The following is a 20446-nucleotide window of genomic DNA, read 5'->3' as shown; positions in this document are numbered from 1 at the left end:
CAGATCACATGGCTTCCCAGGTGGCACTAGTGTTAATGCAAGAGATGTAGAAGACTTGGATTTGATCCCTGGGTTAGGAAGATCCCCTGGAGGAGAGCACGGCTACCCACTCCAGTATTCTTATCTAGAGAATCCCATGGACAAAGGAGCCTGGTGGGCTCCTGCAGCCCATAGGGTCACAAAGAATCAGACACGACTGAAGTGACTCAGCACACACCCATGCTACTGATCTCATAGGCTCTTTTTAAGTTGGATGTGCTGGAACTTTTCATAAGGAATCTCAGATTAAGCTTTTAAAAGGCCTCTCAAAGGCAGGAAAGCCATGCCAAGGCCTTGTCACAGGTTCTGCCTGTGGTATCTATAGATTTGGATGAATTCCTCTCATTTCCCCCCAAGTACCTTAAGACTTCTGTACCTATTAGGAGGTAGCCTTCCTTACTTGGGCTTCCCTCATAGCTCAGTTGGTAAAGAATCTGCCTGCAATGTAGAAGACCCTGGATCAACTCCTGGGTCGGGAAGATCTGCTGGAGAAGGGATAGGCTACCCACTCCAGTATTCTTGGACTTCCGTTGTGGCTCAGCTGGTAAAGAATCCAGCCGTGATGCGGGATACCTGGGTTCGATCCCTGGGTTGGGAAGATCCCCTGAAGAAGGGAAAGGCTACCCACTCCAATATTCTGGCCTGGAGAAGTCCATGGACTATATAGTCCATGGGGTCGCAAAGAGTTGGACACAACTGAGCCACTTTCACTTTCTTTATTTGCCTGATAAAGTTACTGGCAAACTAAGAAATTACAGTTTCTGGAGGGATCAGGTAGAGAGAACAGATAGATGTTTCATTTCCATTTATAAAGGTATAATTTACCAAATTGCCGTAAGTCATAATTAACTGGAGGGGAAAACCAAAAAGTGATGGCCTAGATTCTGAAGGCTTTGCAGTCCCTGGTTCTGGCCCTTCCAGTTGTCTGCTGGCACCCCTGTTACTTCCAACCAAAAGCCTTCCAGCGTGCAGTCCCAGCACTACTCCTTGGCTCTAGCTGATATCCCTTTGCCTGAAATTCCTCCTGTCCTGCACTGCCTCCAACTTGTCTACGTTCTCTCAGTCTTTCAAGCCTCTGTTCTTATCCCGACATCTTGGTGACATTTTTCTCTACCAATCTAGCTGCTGGAACTCTCCAAACTGTAGCAAGTTTTCTGCCTGCAGCTTCCTTGGTTGGGAGCAGAAACTGTCTGATCGGCCCCTCTATCTTCCTGTCTGTGCCCTTCCTCCCTGCCATCTGGCATCTGTCTTCTTACAGTTCACTCTCAGTAACTGGGTTATCTGCCAGGGTACAGGAGGCTGAGCCCAAAACCCCGGGGCTTTTCTGAAATGAACGTTTTGTCCATCCAGTCTGCAGAGTCTCCGCAGGGGAAGGGAACACCCAGTGAATCATCCGCTGTTTGTTAGGGCAAAGGCATCTTGGGAACTGTGCTCTTTAGCCTCAGTGAAGAGCATGGAAAGGACTTTAGAGATGGTTTAGAGTCAGTCTAGACAAATTCTCCATTCAATTTTTTTTCTATTTACTTATAATTTAGATATTAGTTTTAGGTGTACAACCAACCCATTTATTTATTGATTTATTTATTTTGGCTGTGTAGAGTAGCGTGTGGGTTCCTTGACCAGGGATCAGACACATACTCCCTGTGGTGGAAGCAGAGTCTTAACCACTAGACCACCAGGGAAGTCCTCCAACCCCTTCATTTACAGGTGAGGAAAATGACTTAACCAAAGTCAGACAGCTAGCAAGGAGCCTATCTGCCTTCAGAAGCAAAATGCTTAACGAGTAGGTGTCATGAGCTCAACTCAACAGTGTTCCTTGTCTGAAGGAGAGGTATCTGCCCTCCCCTCCCAACCTCCACCTTCCTGGTTTTGCACAAACGGTTTCTGCTTGTGGCCCCTACTCCCGACAAACCACACCTTCAGCATGCCAGGTCCTATCACTCAGACCTCAGAGTAGACGTCACCTCCTCTAAGAAGCCTTTGGCCACCACCCCCTCCAAAGCTGATGCAGCTGTGTGTAGGTTTGCTTGTTTTCTCTTTTCTTTTTGGCTACATTGAGACTTAGTTGCGGCATGCGGGATTCTCTGGTTGTGGTGAGCAGACTTAGTTGCCCTGTGGCATGTGGGGTCTCAGTTCCCAGGCCAGGGATCAAACCCCATGTCCCCTGCATTGCAAGGCAGATTCTTAACCACTGGACCACCTGGAAAGTCCACGTAGTATATTTTATATACTCATGAAGACCTGTCTACTTGCACACATGGCTTTGCATAGAATAGGCACTCAATAAATATTTGATGAGCAAGAAAAAAAAAAATGGACTCCAGCAGCTGTCACTTGCTGGAGTCCATTTATTCAGGTCCTCAATGGAGAACAGAAAGGGAAGGTCAAGGGTTGGGAGCCCAGTCATCCCACTTTCCCCAGCAACCTCTTCTGATGAGTTTGCAGGAAACTGGACTATCAGGTTGAAGCAGTGAGGCAGCTGTGCTATAGAGAGCTGAGCACTGACTCCTTGGCAGGGGCAGTCAAAACCACTCCTCCTGTTATCCCACCCAATGTACTCAGTGGGAGCCACTTCCTGGGAAGTATAGCCTGGAAGTAGGTTAAGGAGCAGTCACAAAGCTGCGAGGCCCTAGCCCTGCATACACTCACTCTCAGAGGTCATGGGAGTGGGGTGCTTAGCCAGAGAAATTTCTAGTCAATTATGAACCAAACCCCTGGGAACTGGGCAGAGGCTGATCCAAGATTACAAATCCAGGCCAGACCGGAGGTGGCCAAAATGAGCTGCACCAGGCCTGCCAGGGGATCAGGGAGAGCATTTTGTCCTGATTGTAAGTGATGCCCTCTCCTCACCCCTTGGCGTCTTTTGTAACAGATTCTGGAGAGGTTGGGAAAGAGGCAATCAGTACATCTTACTCATCCCTGGCTGTTGATGCCTCCAGGATCACTCTGGCACCATCTAGGGCCTCTGATATACTATTTTAAACCAAACACCTTTTCCAAAAAAAAAAACCCTGTCCATTTGGACCAGTCATTTTACTCAAGGGACAGAAGCTATTATACACAACAGAGGTCTGGTGTCTGGAAAAGCTGGGCATCTTTAGAAGAGCTTGGAATGAAAAAAATAAAAAGCCCATCCTTCTGAGTGAGGCCAGCCAACCCAGCTGGAGAAGGCAGCACGCTGCGGGGGGTTGCCAAAGGACCACTGGGCCAGCTTGCCAGACCCTGGGCCAAAGCATTGTATAAGCTCCCCAGTATTGGAAGGGATGAAAAAAAAATCAGGACATGTTTTCAGCTTTGTTCAGGGGCCCAGAACATGCTTTTAACTCCAGGAATCTCTGCTCTACTCTGCAAATGGAAAATATGATCCATGAGAACAAACTTGACCACTGGAATATGTGCCTAGTCACCCAGCCCTGTAACTTGGGGTTAGGTGGCGCTATGCCTCGAGGCAACTTGTAACCATTTTCCAGAGACCCCTCTGTCCCTCTGAGCAGTTAGCTCACTTTAATGGTTTAAAGACAGGTCAGTGACCTCAAAATCAAGTACAAAATGTGCATTTATTGACATCTGTTCTGGGCCACACTGGGCTTCTAGCAAGAACAATAGCAAATATAAAAGGAAACACATTAATATAGTTAGCAACCGAGTGCAGCTGTGGATACCAGGTGATGTTTTTTCCAGATTTGGCAGAGGAAATATGATTACCTTATATTCAACAGTTGAACACTGAACATGCACTAGAGTTCCAGATTCAGCAAAGAAATGTTAGTAACATTTCAAGTAACAATATAGTTTATTTCTTTATTTCACCACCTTTTATATGTATGAACTGTGATGCAGGCCTTGCTTACATCCTATGGAGCCAGGCCAAGAAATATGCTTTATATGGGTTATTTGATCTTCAACATCAGATTATCATTAGAGGTGGGCAAAACCATGCAAAAAAGAAAATGAAAGACATTTCCAGGTATGGCACTAAAGGAAGAATGCTTGAAGCCACAGAGTTTGCCCATGGCCAATTTCTTGTTTCTTGTAGAGAGAGAACAGGACAGTGGGGCTTTATTTTGACATTTTAGGGGCTTCATGCCCATCAGTATCATGGGACAAAGACAATAAGTAAGTAAAGGAATGAAGAAACACGCAAGTTGCACCAGAACAGATGGGCTTAAATTAACCGAGTGACAGTTTGGGCGTCAGTCCCACAAGGCTGTCATGTGAGATGGCAGGAGAAGAGAAGTACCACAAGCCTCAGTCGCTCAGAGGCTGCTGAGCAGCCCCAGGAAACCTCAGAGAGGCCACCCCTCCACGCTGGCTACCCTGACTTGCCCGCTGCCTCCTTGAGGGCACTCTTCCCCTGACAGTGCTTGCAGGGGAGGGCTGGGCCGGGGTGTTCTGGAGGTACTGGAAGGCACTCTGACGGCCCACCTGCCTCTCTACGCAGTTAAAGGTGAGGGCCACTCCCACATTGGCCTTCATGACTCTGGAGGAGCCATCGGATGTGCCATCAAAGCACCGGCCGAGCGCAATCTCCTTGGCTGTGCGAGGGTCCTGGTCAGTGACAGTGTAGATGCCATAGTTGTGGCCCAGTGGGTCCAAGGGCGCCAGCATGGTATACTCACTGGTGTTGTTGTTGACCGCCAGCGGTAGGTGGTTGACCAGGTACTCATGCAGCATAGAGTTTACACTGGCTCGTTGGCAACTGCCCTGGGGGATGACCTTCACCAGCGTGCGGTCCACACGGTCCTGGTCATAGAGCATCCCACTGCACTTGAACTCCAAACAGGCAGAGGAGATGTTGGGCTGGTCCCTGTCCCGTGTGCTCTTCACATCCCGGATTCCGTACAGCCTTCCCACTGTCCGCCGGTGGGTGCCCCCCATGTTACGGGATCGCACATTTATCTCCAGTGGCCCCACAATCTTCACCTTGATGTAGCAAGCCCTGAACTCCATTGGCTTGGGCCACCATGCCAGGTAGTCTTCAGTCCAGCCCATGGGGTCATCATCGTTGAAAGGGACTGTGTTATAGTCATACCGATCCCCCTCAATCTGGTAGAACCGGAAATGGGCCGCACTGGGTGGTGCGTCCTCGCATTCCCGGAGGTTCTCAAATGCATAGATGGGTCCATTGCCCTCCTCAGGTGAGTTGGGCCGTGGCTTGGCCATGCTGATCTGGAAAGCCGTCTTCTTGACCCGTGGGTCCTCATGGTCTGTCCGGCGGTACTTGAGCTTGTTGAGGTAAGGCTGAGGGACACCAATTGCATTTGGGTTGAATTTAGGAGAAGACTCCACTGCTTCCAGTTCTTCCCCAGCCAGGCTGGCCAAGACATAGGCAGAGTAAGCATCAGGGGACTGGTCATCACAGAAGGCAGGCAGGCAGGCCCCATTGGGACCCGTGAGGACACTGTCAAAGCGGCCCCAGGCCCTGGGGTTGGAGGAGAAGCCAGTCCTGGGCTCCAGGTTGATCACAGATACCACAACCCCCTGGATCTGCTCACTGGGCAAGAACCTCTCACTCCTGTAGGCCCTCACCTTGATGAAGCACCTCCTGCTTTCCGGGACATCCAGGTTAAAAAGCCTCCTCTCACGGATCTCCATGTTGCCCACCAGGAAGGTCCTGTCTTCCCTTCTGTTCCGCCTTTGGCTTTCAGGTTTGAAGTCACCTTCTTCCTCCCACAGCCCTGTGTCTGGGTTGAGCGACCAGAGTTTCATCATGGGCACATGCTCTGGCATCTTGACCTGGGTCGAGTCAAGATGAACCTTCACCTTGCCAACATTAAGGGACTCTGAGGTGGCTTCATCTCTGAAGTCCACAGAGAACATGCCATATGTCCGAAGAGGGAAAGTGTCTCCTTCATCATTGATGAAGTTCAGGTCACTCTGGGCAGCAGTAGCTGTGGAAATATTCCGGGGATCCAGGAAGGTCACACTGGCCTTTACTTTTCCCATGTAGGGCTCCCCGTTCTGCCGGTAGAAACTCTTGGATGGGATCTCCAGCTCAGCCACAGGGTCTTCACCAGCCATATCCCCCAAGGGGATAATGTTTGTCTCCATGGCCTCCAAGGTGATGGGCTCTTTCCGCCGAAGCATCTTGATCTCATGGAACACGGCACTCCCCTTCTTATTGAAGGGCAGCACTTTGGTGGTGTTGACGAACTTCTGCATCCTGTCCACAAACGTGAGCACCAGCCTCTCTGTGTCCTGAGGGACATGCAGAGTGAATGTGCCCTTGTAGCCCGTCATGCTCACACGGGTGTTCCCCATGTACACGTGGCCGAAGCGCAGGGGTTCCCCGTTGTCGGCTGCGCTGACCCGGCCCCGCACGATTCTCCGAGTCTCCGTACACCGCTGGCAGCTGCACTCCGTGGCCACCTTGGTGGGCAGCGTGTACCCGCTGCACTGGATCTCCCTCTCCTCTGTTTTGGAGATCCCACAGCAGTGCTCCACAGCATCTCGGCACCTGATCCCATTATCCTGCTGCCCTGCACAGGTCTTGACAGGGCAACGACCCACATCATAGTAGAAGGAGTTGGTGGCATTCTGGAAACAGTCATGGGGCAGCTGGATAAGGTAGCTCTCAGGGGTTGGGTTGCAAGGAATCTCATCAGAGGCTATGGAGGGAAATAGTTCAAGACATTAAATGTAAGTCCTTTTCCTACACGAAGGGCACCTCAACCTCACATCTCTGACCTCACTGTGTGCTTTCGGGTTTTCAAAGCACTGGCACGGTCCCAACTCTCACAGAACTCCTCTGAGGGAGAATGGATAGCCATTACTAATTCCATTTTATCCTTGGAGAAACAGAGTTCCTTGCGGAGACCACTACAGTAATGGTTCTCATTGGAGGGATCTTGAAAATTTGTGAGGGTGTTCTGAGTTACCACCAAAACTGGGAGTGCTACTGGATTTTGTGGGTGGGGCGGGCTTGCAGCTCTGTTTTCTGCAGTGCCTGGCACTGTGTGACATAAAGAATTTTTCTGCATTCTGCTTTCACATATTCTATAGACATTCACGTACATGGAAAGCATGTTTAAATGATCAGAACCTGGTGTTTTATACATGGTTTTACCATGCATTGAATTTTTGAAGAATGCAACTACCATATAAATCGAGCTAAGATTGTACTTTGTTTAGCTTGGTCAAATACCAAGAACTGCTTCTTGTCTCAGAAAAATCACCTCCCTACAGCTGCCCAAGGCCAGTATTTGTTGTTGTCACATTCATGGTGACTGGATTCAAGTGCAAGTGTCTGACTTCTTGGTGGGCGTTCTTGTGTCATTAACACTTACATATTTAAATACATACGATTTTGCATTAAAAATTTTTTTTTATATTTCCGTTTTATGTCATTAGGAGCATGTTCCATATATATATATATCTTAAAATCACATGTAGTTATTATCTATAAATTTAACTTGAACAGTAAATTACTTTTTAATTTAAAATATTAAACATATAAAGTATTAAGAATAACTGTGACAAGCAGGGAGCACTGGTATAACGAGCTGGGAACCACAGTTGACAGGGTTCCACATCTCATCTGCCAAGGTCCAAGGGCCCTGTGTCCTGTCTGTGCTGAGCTGTGTTGCTCAACTTTCTTGGAGTCTGTGAAATATTCCAGAATCCTCCCAACAAATTTCCTCCTGACTTTTGTTTGGTTTTGTTTAGGCCAATTACTAAGATATCCTCCTTCCCTCTCATTTTGCAAGTACAGGTTCCTGACCGGTCTCAGCCTCCGGTCTCCCCTCCTTCAGCTCACTTCTAGAAGCCAGCTTTAATCAGGTCACTCTTTCTTGTAAAGCCCCCTCAGTTTCCCACTTCTATAACTTTGCTCACGGTGGCCCTTGATCTGGAATGTCCCCACCTCCATACACACAGACCCTGGCCATTGTTTAACATCAGGGGTTCACAATACTGGCCACGAATTAGAATTACTGGGGAGAGCTTTTAACCTGAGTGTTCCCAGGCCACATTCCAAACCAACAAAATCAAGCTTCCTGGAGGTAAAACACAGGCATCAATATTTTTTAAAAACTCATCAGTTGGACCTACGGTAACACAGGAAACTCTGCTCCATGTTATGTGGCAGCCGGGATGGGAAGGGAGTTTGAGGGAGAATGGATAAATGTAGATATGTGGCCGAGTCCCTTCACTGTTCACCTGAAACTACCACAACATTGTTAATCAGCTATCTGTGCATACGTGCTAAGTCACTTCAGTCGTGTCTGACTCTTTGCGACCCTGTGGACCGTAGCCTGCCAGGCTCCTCTGTCCATGAGATTCTCCAGGCAAGAATACTGAGTGGGTTGCCATGCCCTCCTTCAGGGGTTCTTCCCGACCCAGGGATCGAAACTGCATCTCCTGCAACTCCTGCATTGCAGGTAGATTCTTTACCACTGAGCCACCAGGGAGGCCCTAATCGGCTGTACCCCAATACAAAATTAAAAGTTAAAAAAAAAAATGCAACAGTTGATCCCAGTGGGTGGCCAAAGCTAAAAACCACTGTTTACGCCTCCAGCAACCCACAACAGTTATTCCCACCTGGAATTCCAGTTCTCTGTTTCTCATCTGTAAGTAACATCCACAGCTCCTTATCTCCTGTTTCAGCTGCATTTTTTTCTATCTCTACTGACTTGTCTCTTATTTCTCCACACCTCCTGAAGTAGCAGATCTGTAAGGGTAGGATCAAGGTCTGTGCCATCTTTGTGTCCCAGAAAGCACAGCACTGGGCACAGCCCAGGACAGCCCAAGTTTTGTTCGGTTATGCCCACTGTGGCAGGGGTTCTCCAGGGGCCCTGCCAGGCTTACCTATGACAGTCAGCTGGGCAATGCGGGACTTTGCAGCCCCAGCATCGGTCTGGGCCTTGCAGAAGTACTCCCCGGCTTGGTCCCGCCGCAGATTCCTCAGCACCAGCTTGCTGTCGTGCTTGTAGAGGGAGGGGTCCAACAGTGTGTTGTTATGGTACCTGCAAGGGATGGAGAGGGACAGCCTGAGGGGACAGTGGAAGGGCTGCTATCCTTAAGGACAGTGTCAGGAGCCAGACAGGTGACGGACAGGTCCTGCAGATGCCAACTCTACAACTGACTCGGCTCATTCAAGATCACTAACTGGCCTGGGGGTCAGGGGACCTGCTTCTCAGTCTCAGCCCCACCGCTGACTGCCTATGGACCCTTGGACGAATCCTTTCACCTCTGAGCTTCAACTTCCTGTTCCATTCATCTGAAGTAGATGCCATGATTCCTAGCTGATCTGTAGAACTGTTGAGAGGGTCAAATAAGATAATGGCTGTAAAATGTTTGTGAAGGGTAAAGGACAGCCACTGGGGACTCTAACCTTGTTTGCCTTGGGGAAATTAGGACGGGAAACCTGGTTCTGTGTCCCAAGGATATACAGTCAGGACCCTAAGACCACAGCTGCTCTGTAGGGACCCCAGCTTCAACAGGACAACAGGGCTTGCTGAGTGGCCTCAACCCTGTTGGCCCCCACTTAAAAAAAAATTTTTTTTAATTTTTTCTCATTTTTGCATGTTAGAATCTTAGTTCCCTGAGAGGGGATCAAAACTGCACCCCTTGCAGTCTTAACCACTGAACCACCAGAGAAGTCCCCATTCCCTGATGATGCACCAGGGTGTGTGTGTGTGTGTGTGTGTGTGTGTGTGTGTGTGTGTGTGTGTGTGTTTGCGCATGCGCACTCAGTCATGTCCAACTCTTTGTGACCGCATGGACTGTAGCCTTCCAGGCTCTTCTGTCCATGGAATTTTCCAAGCAAGAATACTGGAGTATGTTGCCATCTCCTACTCCAGGGGATCTTCCTGACCCAGGGATGGAACCCACATCTCTTGCATTTCCTGCACTGACAGTAGGTTCTTCACCACTGCACCGCCTGGGAAGCCACACCAGAGCCTTACTTGTAACTTTATTCTGCTGGTTATTGTCATGACTAACAGCTCCAGACCCAGTACAAGAAAGCTCTGGGTTTCCAAGAGGAGAATCAGGCCAGATAGGTGGCAGAATACTCACCAGAAATACTTGTCTGGTCTGGGCTTCCCTGTGGCCTTACAACACAGGGACACGCTCTGCCCAGCTCTTCGTGCTTTTGTCTCAGGGCTCATCACAATGTACGGCGTTTCTGAGACAGGGATGAGAAATGGTGTTTGGGGTTTTTCACTGTGACAGGTTCTCCAGAGCCTTGCTCCCTCAGGTATTTTGACATGCATTAAAATCGTACAATTTCACACACACATCCTAGACCCCTTCTAATGGTCCTAATGGAGTCCACTGCCTCCATCCACCCAGATGGGACCCGCTCCCATAGCCTCTTGGGCAGTATCTGGGTGAGGTAGTGGCGAGCCAAGGGGACCCTGTACCAGGCAAGATTCCCAAGCATTGCCATTGAGACAGAGCTGGCTGTTTCGAATAGGGCAGTACCTTCTCTTCTGATTCCAGCAGAATTTTCTGGCCATTCTGCACTGTTTCTGAATTTCCCCAGCCTCTCTCTCTATGACCTCCAAGCCTTACACTAGGAGGCAGGAAAAGAACTTATACATCTGAGGGAGCAAGCCATGCCACTATCTGGGGGAAGAATAGTCCAAGCAGAGTATATAGCAAGTGCAAAGGCCCTGAGGCAGGAGCGTGCCTGTGTAGTTGAGGAATAGATAGGACGCCTTTGTAACTGTAGTAGAGTGACTCAGTGGGGGTGGTGGGGACTGTAATAGGAGTGGAGAGAAGAGGAGAGAAGGTAAGTAATGGGTGGAGGGTAGGGAACCAGATGATGTTGGAACTTGTGGACTTTTTAGTTTTACTCTGGTCAAGCTGGGAAGCCAGCTCTGAGTACTAGAATCCTTTTATTTAAAAGTCCAGCCTTCCTCCGCAGCCCTACCCCCAGAGAACTTAAGTACCTGCCCTCACGAACTCCGCCCTGATGGTGGCTGCCTTCAGTCTAGTCTTAGGCACCGTGAGGTGGATAGGTGCAAACTTGGTCTTTGTGATCTTCAGGATGCTTTTGCCATCGGGGCACAACCCAGGGACTCGGAACCTTCCACTGCTGTCCGTCTGGGTCAGTAGCTTAGGTGTCTTGCTCAGGAGGTAGACAGCAGCCCCTGAGGCTGGGGCACCCCCAGGGAGGGAGACAGCCCCATACAGCACGAAGTCCTGACACATGCACGCGTCACACTCAGCATTTGCCTTGCCCATGGGGCAGGTAAGGTCACAGGCTGTGGAAAAAGAGGCCGCATCAGGAGGGCATGTATGGATTCTGGCCCTCCTTCAGCCATGTCCCACCTGTGGAGTCCCATATGCTCCCTCTCATCCTTAGGCCTTTGTTACCGTCCCTCAGCAGCCTGCGTAACGAATTCCTACTCATCCTTCATGACTTAGCTCAGGACACCTCCTCTAGGAAGACTTAATTGATTCCCCTAAGTGACAATAATTGACCCTGCTCTGTGCTCCCACATTATCCTCTATGTCCCCCATCAGTGCACATAATTACTTGACGAGTGGATGAATGAATGAATGAACCTGTCTCAGTCTGATCCTCTATTTCAGCCCCAGCCCCATGCCCTACCTGGTACCAGGAGCAGGGGTGGTACCTGAACAGGCCTGTTCCATGCAGTGCCGGCCCTCCTCGGTGGCCTCACTGCACAGTGACACCGACTCCGCCAAGCAGGTGCGTGTTCGGGTCTGGACCCCAGGGTGACCACAAGCAGCAGAACACTTGCTCCAGGGAGACCATGGACTCCAGAGGCTGTGCTCTGTGTCTCGGCGCAAGGATCCTACAAAGAAGACCAGCAGGCGGTCTGACTTCCCTCCCAAGGGGACTCCATCAGGATGCCTGACCCTGAGGCCACTTTTTCTCAGAGATCCAGGCCTCCATTTACATCCTAGATGTCTTTGATATTTATATTTCCTGCAAGGATTTTTCCAACAGATGGACACCAAGAGACTTGAGGAAGTGATATCTCTTAATTTTCATAATGACATCACCAAATGGGCTATAGGTGACCCTGAAAGGGACTTACTGGCCAAGCGCTGGGATTTTGATATGCTGTCCTTGGATGTGGAGGACAGCACCATCTTTACTCTCTCCCAGTGTGAAAACGGCCCCTGCTCCTGCAGAAGGGGCCCTGGGAAGTCAAGACCTGGGGCCTCAGCAACATCCAGCCCCCTCTGCCTCATCCTTGATCTGAGGCCTCTGTGCAAGGAAACGGGGGCCCTGAACCTCACCCTGAGACATTGCCCAGCCTGGGTTCCTGATCTAGTGACTGCCACTGCCACCTGAGCCTGCAGGGCCAGGCCGTGTGCACTGGCGGAACCCCAGGAAGGGAGGATGCACAGTCATAATGGACAGGCCTGCAGCTGGCTCTGAATTACCCAGTATGGGCAGAGAGGACAGAAAGAGCATGAACTCTTGGACTCTGCGAACACAGGCCGGGGTTTAAATCCCAGCATTCCACTGACCAGCTGTGTCGTTCCAAGAAGTTCCCTAACCTCTCTGAACCTGGAATAACTTGTCAAAATAGAGATTCCTCACAGTCAGTTGTGAAAGTTAAGTAATGGAGAGAACTAACAGCATCTGGCACAGAGGAACTAAAATAGAGATGAAAACTTAGTGCCCACTGCACTTTTCACCTGCATTAAGCCCTCTGCACTTATTATCTAATTTAATCCTCGTAAAAACCCCCATAAAGTGAAAGGGTTAGTCGCTCAGTCACATCCAACTCTTTGCAACCCCATGAACTATAGCCCACCAGGCTCCTCTATCCATGGAATTCTACAGGCGAGAATACTGGAGTGGGTGGCCATTCCCTTCTCCAGGGGATCTTCCTGACCCAGGGATTGAGCACAGGTCTCCTGAATTACAGGCAGATTCTTCACTGTCTGAGCCACCAGGGAAGCTCAAAATCCCGCATGAAGGTATATTAATACCTTTCTTCCACATGTGAGAAACCTGAGGTTCAGAGAGTTTCAGAAAATCTGCCTAAGGAACACAGTAGAGACAGTGGGCCCAGATTCAAAGCAGTCCAGCTCCAGAGCCTGTGGTCTTCCCCATCAGTAAAATGGATTGAAGGGAAACTCTCCATCAACACAGAACACTGTTGGGAACATTATGGCTCTCGTGAAACTAACGGGTTATTATGGAGTTGAAGCACGTGTATGTGTGCCATGTCCAGAGTTTCCATGGCCAGATGCAGGCCCTGGCCTCCCCCTGTGTGGGGGCTGGCCAGGCTCACCTGGAGGGCAGAGGAAGCGCACGGTGTAATTGGAGCAGTTCTGGCCGGGTCGCTGCTCCCTGTTGAGGCACCAGAAGCCCTCGAGGGGGCTGCCATGGACCACTTGGCCAGTGCTGCCTGCGGGTTTCCAGTTGGTGGTTCGAGCCTCTAGCCGCAGGGGCCGAGCGCACACCCGGTCCCCATAGTAGAACCGAATGGCATCCAGCCGTTCGTAGTCACCCTGCCCACCCGGGTGGTCAATGTTGAACCAGATCGTCCACTCCCCAGGACCTGAGAGAGAGCCAGAGAGAGCCAGGTGGGAGCCAGGTGGAGCCAACCGGGCCCCAGAGCCCCCGGTTAGCTCAACCCCTGGGAGTCATCCCCGCTACCCCTCACCCACACCTCACTGGTCTCAGGCCCCATCGCATCCCTCTGCAGCATTTCTAGAATCTCTTACCCTTCTGCACACCCTACTGCCAAAGATTCTCAGCAGCCTGACTATACCATGTCAATAACTTCCTGCCTGGTGTCTCTACCTCCAGCTTCCCCAAACCATCCCCACCCCTCTTCAATACTACAGTCAGGGCAAGCTTTCTCCATGCAGTCTGGGCCACACCACTCCCAGCTTTAACTCCCTTAGCCAGCTATTTAGGTGCTGATGAGATAGTATGTCCACTGTCCTCTCTCTTCTGTCTCCCTGCCAGTCTGTGCTCTGGCCCCAGCAAGCCGTACAGCATTCCTGGGATCTATCAGGCAGCCTCATGCTTCTGAGCTGTCCTATATACTTGGTCCCTCTGCCTGGACAGAGACGTCAGCCAAATATTCTTTTTTTTTTAAGTTCCCTGACCAGGGATTGAACCCAGACTCCCTGCAGGGGAAGCACCAAGTCTTAACCACTGGACTGCCAGGTAAGTCCTCAAATGCCTTTTAAAAGTGGATTTCTATGGAAGTTCCCAAATGGCTCAGTGGGTAAAAGAATCTGCCTGCAATGCAGAAGATGGGGGTTCAATCTCTGGGTCAAGAAGATCCCCTGGAGAAGGGAATGGCAACCCACTCCACTATTCTTGCCTGAAAAATCCCATGGATAGAGGAGCCTGGTGGGCTACAGTCCAAAGGATCGCAAAGAATTGGACACAACTGAGCAAAGCATTTTGTCTATGGAACCCTGACATTGTCCCCTGACTGCAGAGATTCTCTTAACAAGCTCAATAAAGACAAAGCCCCTCACCCCCATCAGTCCCTGCTCCAGCCACAACTCACTGTCCAGGAGGTTAGCAGGCTTGGCAAAGACGGCTGAGGTCCTCTTCCCAGGCTGGACTCTTCTTACCGACTGAGTGAGCATCATCTGCCTCCCTGAGGGCCAGGAGGAGAAGTGAAAAGCCAAGACAGTTACAGGGGCCCAGCAGGGTCCTGCTACTAGCCTCTCGGGACATAGGGAAGCAGGGTGATGTGGGGAATGGAACATGAGCACTGGGCGTGAGTTCAGAGTCTCACTCTGCCATTGACTGGCTGTATGACCTCAAAAGCTTTATTCTTTTAAATTTGTTTCCTCATAAAATAGAACTTTACCCTGTTTACAATAGCTAGGAAATGGAAGCAACCTAGATGTCCATTGGCAGATGAATGGATAAGGAAGTTGTGGTACCTATATACAATGGAATATTATTCAGCTACAAAAAAGAACACATTTGAGCCAGTTCTAATGAGATGTATGAAACTGGAAACTATTATACAGAGTGAACTAAGTCAGAAAGAGAAACACCAATACAGTATATTAACACATATATATGAAATTTAGAAGACCGTAATGACCGACCATATATGCAAGACAGCAAAAGAGACACAGATATAAAGAACAGACTTCTGGTGTTTTTGAGAGAAGGCAAGGGTGGGATGATTTGAGAGAACAGCATTGAAACATGTATATTACCATATGTAAAATAAATGAACAGTGCAAGTTTTCGATAAATGAAGCAGGGCACTCAAAGCCAGTGCTCTGGGACAACCCAGAGGGATGGGGTGGGGTGGGAAGGAAGAGGGAATGGGGTTCACGATGAGGAGACATGTGTACATCCATGGCTGATTCATGTCAATGTATGGCAAAAAGCACCACAATATTGTAAAGTAATTAGCCTCCAATTAAAAGAAATAATTTTTTTTTTAATAGAGCTGTGCCAACAATCACCACATCACAGGGTCATGGTGCCTTTCCAGGGTGATGGTGAAGGTAAAGGGACCTGGCATGCAGTCCATGCTCAACCAGTGTGGTTCTCTTTTCCCTTTTGTTCTAGAAATGGACCATGGGATGCTGCAAGGCAGCTGGGGCTCCTCCTGTAAGATCTGAGCCCATCCTTCTTGGCAGAATGGAACCTTACTTTCCTCATCTTGTAAAATGGAGATATTAGTTCCCACTGCACATGTGGTGGTCCAGTTGGCATGAGGATTCCATAAGGAAACACAAAGTCTCTGAAGGACATGGCGATTGAGACTGTGAGCCCCAGACACTGCCACTTCCTAACGTGTGACCTTGGGCCAGGTACTTAACTCATCTGACCCCTCATCATAAAGTAAGGATAATAATAGTCCCCATCTCAGAGGATTATAGGGATTAAATAAGCTTCATAAAATCCACTTAGAATAATGCCTAGCACAGAATGTTTGCTGAGTAAAGCATTAACAACTCCATTTAGCTCAAGACCTGGACAATAGATGTCTATGTCCCTTCTCCTGGCAAAGTTTGACTTGGAGAATCCACCCTCATCCTCAGGATCTGGCTGGAGGAGTGGTCCTTTAATTTTTTTTTGGCCACATCATGCAAGCTGTGGGAGCTTAGTTCCCCAGTCAGGGATTGAGTCAGTGCCCTCTGCACTGGAAGTATGAAGTCTTAACCACTGGCCACCAGGGAAGTCTCAGTCCTTTAGTTTTCTGACCGCAGCTGGCGAAGTCTCCCTGAGGAAGGGTATAGGGACCTTTGAGCCACAGGCAGCGAGCCTCGAGGCCCAACCCACCTGAGGCTGAGTTGGAGGCTCCAAAACAGAAAGGTATGAGGAGAGCAGAGGCCTGCAAAGGCTTCAAAAGGCAATTAACTCTCACATGAGAGAGTCAAATTAGTATTCTCTTTGCTGCTTAACTGGGGGTGATAGTAGCTCTTTTATTCAAACTAATATGATTTCCCTTCAGATTGCTGAATGTTAATTATCTTCATCAACAAGAGCTGTCAAGGCAGAAAGAGCAAGACAGGAGATGGGCCCATAGAGGGTTTGGCAAGCTGCTCGGACAGCCTCTGTTCCCGCATCTGCAGTCACAAAGCCCGCAGTGCTCATAGCTCTGAGAGAGAATTCTGAGCATTTTTTGCTTTACCTGAGTATGCAGCTAGAAATCAGGAAAAGAAAGGGAGGTGGGAGAGAGTATGCAGCTTGGTGCTGTGAACTCTGATGCTCAGATGCCTCGGGGAGCCCACCTGGCAAATTCTCTCCACCTGTTCCCTGGCAAACTCAGAGTCACCAGAGAATGGGGTCTGAGGACAAGGAGACCAGAAGGGGTTCTAGTGTCTCTGTGAAATTTGGCTACAGGGTCGAAATGAATTTTCATGAAGCTAAAATCAGATCTCACCCTAAATCCGGATGTGAGAACTCAGGGATTCCTTTTGCTCTGGCTATCAGGAAGCTCAGAGCTAAATTCAGCACTCAGGGGGCAGTGGTAACCCTCTTCGTCCTTCTGAGTGACATCTTATCCCTCTCCTCATTTAGAAGATTCTGTCCTGTGAGTTTTTATATTGGGACCTATCTCAAACCCTTTAGGAAAACAAGCAGGGTATAAACTATAAATAAAAAGATAAACCAGCCTCGGGTCTTAGTGCCACGGCTATAGTTTAAGGCAGGTGCAGAGTTGGGTCCCAGACCAAATGTGACTTTCCTATGGCAAGTAGCAGCTTAGAGAGACAGGAGATACTTAGCCTGTACCCAACGCTGAGGTGATCTCCAGAACTAGGAAGAAGAACGTGCAGGCCTTCGCCCCTGCCATCTTTTCCCCGGTCCTGTGGGGAACGTAGCAGGAGCTGAGTAAGGGTTCCTTCACAGAGTTGTAGTCCCTGGAATGCAATCCCTGAGAAGTTTCTCAGATCAGTGACCTGCAAAGAAACAAAGCTTATCAGGTTCCATATCTCTGAGTTGACTCTGAGGTTTTGAGCAGAACTATTTCTTTTTTTTCTTTAAAAAAAAATTTTTATTCATTTATTTTTTTGGCTGCACCTCGCCACATGTGGGGTGTTAGTAACCCAACCAGGGATTGAACCCGCACCCCCTGCAATGGAAGCGTGGAGTCTTCACCACTGGACTGCCAGGGAAGTCCCCAGAACTATTCTATTTCTTGACCTATCAAAAGTGAAAGGTGGACAGAATGAAGTCTTATGAGGATGATACCTGCCCACATTGCAAATCTGGGCAGCTTGGGAGATGCAGAGAGTCAGAATCTCAGTTCACATGAGGCAGGCCTGGATTCAAACCCCGGGTCCAGGTGCTAGGACCCCACCTTGAGATGGGACATAAGGGACAGTTGGGGTGAGATGTTTCCTTGCCAGCGAGGGGGTGCCTGTGCTCACCCCGAGCAGCCTCTGGGTGACTCGTTAATCACTTCCAAGACCCAGGCTTGGGGGCCTGTCTTGCTGCCCTTGGTGGGACTCACGTTCCTGCACAGCAGGGCTACATATTAAGGCTGGGCAGCCCCTGCCCCGACTACAGCAGCCTCTCACAGGACAGGCAAGCTGGAGGGTGCAGATGCTTCAGACACACCAGCTCCATGAACACATTCCCAGATGTGCACAGGCTGCAGAGGGAACACATTTCTGGCCTGCTTGGGAGTCACACAGCCAGAAGCCTGCTGAAGGAGAGCAGAGCAGACCCACAGGGAGAAGCTGGGGCCCCCCAGTAACTGCTGAGTGGGGGTTAGGGGCTGCAGGAACAAGAAGAGAAGCTCCCCTGTTCAAGAGGCCTGGTAATAGGGCCAGGACCCAGGCTCCCGCTCAATTTTCTCTCTCCCCAGACCTCTGGCCAACCCCGATTCTGACCAGTGCCTGGAAATTCAAGAGGGATTCACTTCAACCTCCGAAGTCCAGGGTGTGGTGAGAAGAGGGAGATTCCTCCTTTCTGGAAAAAAAGATTCAAAAGCACTTAGTTGTCCCAGAAGAAGAACAGACCAAGCCCACACTGCAGACCATCCAGCTCTAAGGCCACTAACTCCGCCACCTGAACAGAGTGCAGGGTCTCCAGGGTCCCCAGCTCTTGTGGGTCTCACCCCCAGCTCCCAGGCTCTGAGCCAAGGGCTGAGCACGCCCCAGGGCCTGCACAGCCCTCAGTCTGGGACTGCTCTGGGACTGTCTGGAGCCAAAGTGGCTTGAGGCACCTTGTGGAAAAACCATTTCCCATCTGGCAGCTTATGGACGTTTCCTCAGCATAGGCTCTGCTGGTGAGGCTCCCCAGTCCGCAGGTCTCAGAGCGCTCAGACAAAGAAGGCTGGCTGACCGCAGGAAAAAGGGAGAGTACCCAGAGGTAAGAGACCCTGACTGGGCCCTCTGAGGGCCCCTATCCTCACGTCGGGGAGGGAGAAGACTCAGGGCTAGTTCCAAAGAAGAAAGGCGAGTCTTGTCTGCGGGAGGTGAGGCGGCTGGTGGGGGGTGCCCCGGGGTAGCTGAGCCAGGCTGAGCGGTGCAGGGACGGGCCAAGGAGAACAGATCGGGGCTCACCGTGTCTTGAGCGGGACTCCTCAGCTGGGGGGTCCGAGTTTTCCTCTCTCCAGCAGGCCAGCCACCGGGCCTTATATAGCACAGCTGGAGGCTCAGCCTGTGGCACTGCGCCAGGGGAAGCAGCCGCGAAACCAGATCTGAGCCTGAGGAAGCTCAGCCTTCTCCTCCCCTCCCCACATCCCCAGCAGCTTCCAGGGGCCTGATTTCACTTCCAGATCCTCAGGGGGAGATGCCGCAGGGCCTGGGGATGGGCCAGGTGGGCAGCTGCCCGGGGCTCCATAGGCCAGAGCAGAGGGATGGGTGGGGAGGCCGGGGCTCGGGGAGCAGCCCTGGGGAGGGGCCAAGGGGAATTCTACGTGTGGGCAGCGCTTCATGGCTCAGGGGGTGGTATGCTCTTGCCTAAGCTTTGCCTGCTGATCCCCAACATTCCCCTGGCCCTGGCCCACCTATGCAGAGAAAGAACTTTGCTGCCCTTAGCACATACCCCGAGTTCTCTTAGGCACACGGATCACCTGACCTCTCATCTAGGGCTGCCTTGTCTGATTGGGCAACTACTCGGCTTCTGTGGCTCTGAAGGAGCACTCAGGGACCCTCCAAAGGGACAAGGGGCAAAGCGATTGTGGGGCCAGGAGGAGAACAGTTCTTTCCTACCCCTTCCTGCCTTCATTTGGGTGCCTGCCTATACCGAATGGATCTGAGAGGAATCCCTGCATATGGATTCTCTGAGATCGTGCCAGATGCTCATATATGTGCAAGTGTGTGTGTGTGTGCATGTGAGAGTACTTTGGATACGGGCACCCACCAGCAATGAGCAGCCGCCTTACCCACAGGTGGCGTAAGCAGCTGCTAGTGTTTCCAGACTTTAGCCGCCTCCCCCGCGGCATGAGCTTGCCTCTCCTCACAGGCAGCAGTTCTATAATTGTAGCATGCGTTAGAAACCCCTGAAGAGCTTGTGAAAGCACAGATGCTGGACCCCACACCCAGGCTTTCTGGTTCAGTAGATCTGAAGTGAGGCCTGAGACTTTGCTTTTTTTTTTTTTTTTTGAGACTTTGCATTTCTGACAAGCTCCCAGGTGATTTTGATGGGCTGGTTAATGGACCACCCAAAGAGAGTCCCGGGTGGAGGCACCAGATGGGAAGGGGGTGAACCAGGGAGACAGCAAGAGTTGCCAAGGTTTGACTTACATCCCAGGCTCATTGGGCCTAGGCTGGGCTTTCTGCCTTGTGCGGGGCCTGGAGATAGAGGCCTGGCCCATGTGGCCCTCCACACCAGCGTCAGCTCCCTCTTTCCACACACTATCGACGAGCACCTGTTTGGAGCAGGCTCTAGGATCAGTACTGGGAGGACATAGGGAGAAGACATTTCCATGATTTCAGAGGAAAAAGCCCTGTATGGAAATGATCCCACAGTGCTGCAGTGCACACTTATTCAGTTGTGCGTGTGTGCTTGTATGTGTTTGTG

The 20446-nt window shown here is 50.4% G+C and overlaps 1 protein-coding gene across 2 annotated transcripts; it reads right to left on the bottom strand.

The window, feature by feature from the left end:
* Window positions 1-3577: 3577 nt before the first annotated feature.
* On the bottom strand, window positions 3578-20001 carry LOC102415319 (cartilage intermediate layer protein). 2 transcript variants are annotated; one of them, XM_006050187.4, is made up of 9 exons: window positions 18985-20000; window positions 17207-17373; window positions 14505-14597; window positions 13266-13535; window positions 11625-11807; window positions 10935-11249; window positions 10057-10165; window positions 8845-9002; window positions 3578-6647 (listed from the first exon to the last, which is right to left on the bottom strand). In XM_006050187.4, exons 2-9 carry the CDS (start codon window positions 17265-17267, stop codon window positions 4288-4290), a joined length of 3549 nt encoding a protein of 1182 aa, XP_006050249.3. In that variant the 5' UTR covers window positions 17268-17373; window positions 18985-20000; the 3' UTR covers window positions 3578-4287. The 2 variants fall into 2 exon arrangements, with proteins under 2 accessions (XP_006050249.3, XP_025152104.2); XM_025296319.3 differs by lacking the exon at window positions 13266-13535 and having other exon boundaries at window positions 18985-20001.
* Window positions 20002-20446: the final 445 nt, after the last annotated feature.

Source organism: Bubalus bubalis, chromosome 11, assembly GCF_019923935.1.
Source record: "Bubalus bubalis isolate 160015118507 breed Murrah chromosome 11, NDDB_SH_1, whole genome shotgun sequence".
NCBI lineage: Eukaryota > Metazoa > Chordata > Mammalia > Artiodactyla > Bovidae > Bubalus > Bubalus bubalis.
Note: the sequence above shows the minus strand (reverse complement) of the source record. Positions and strands in the feature narration are given on the sequence as shown.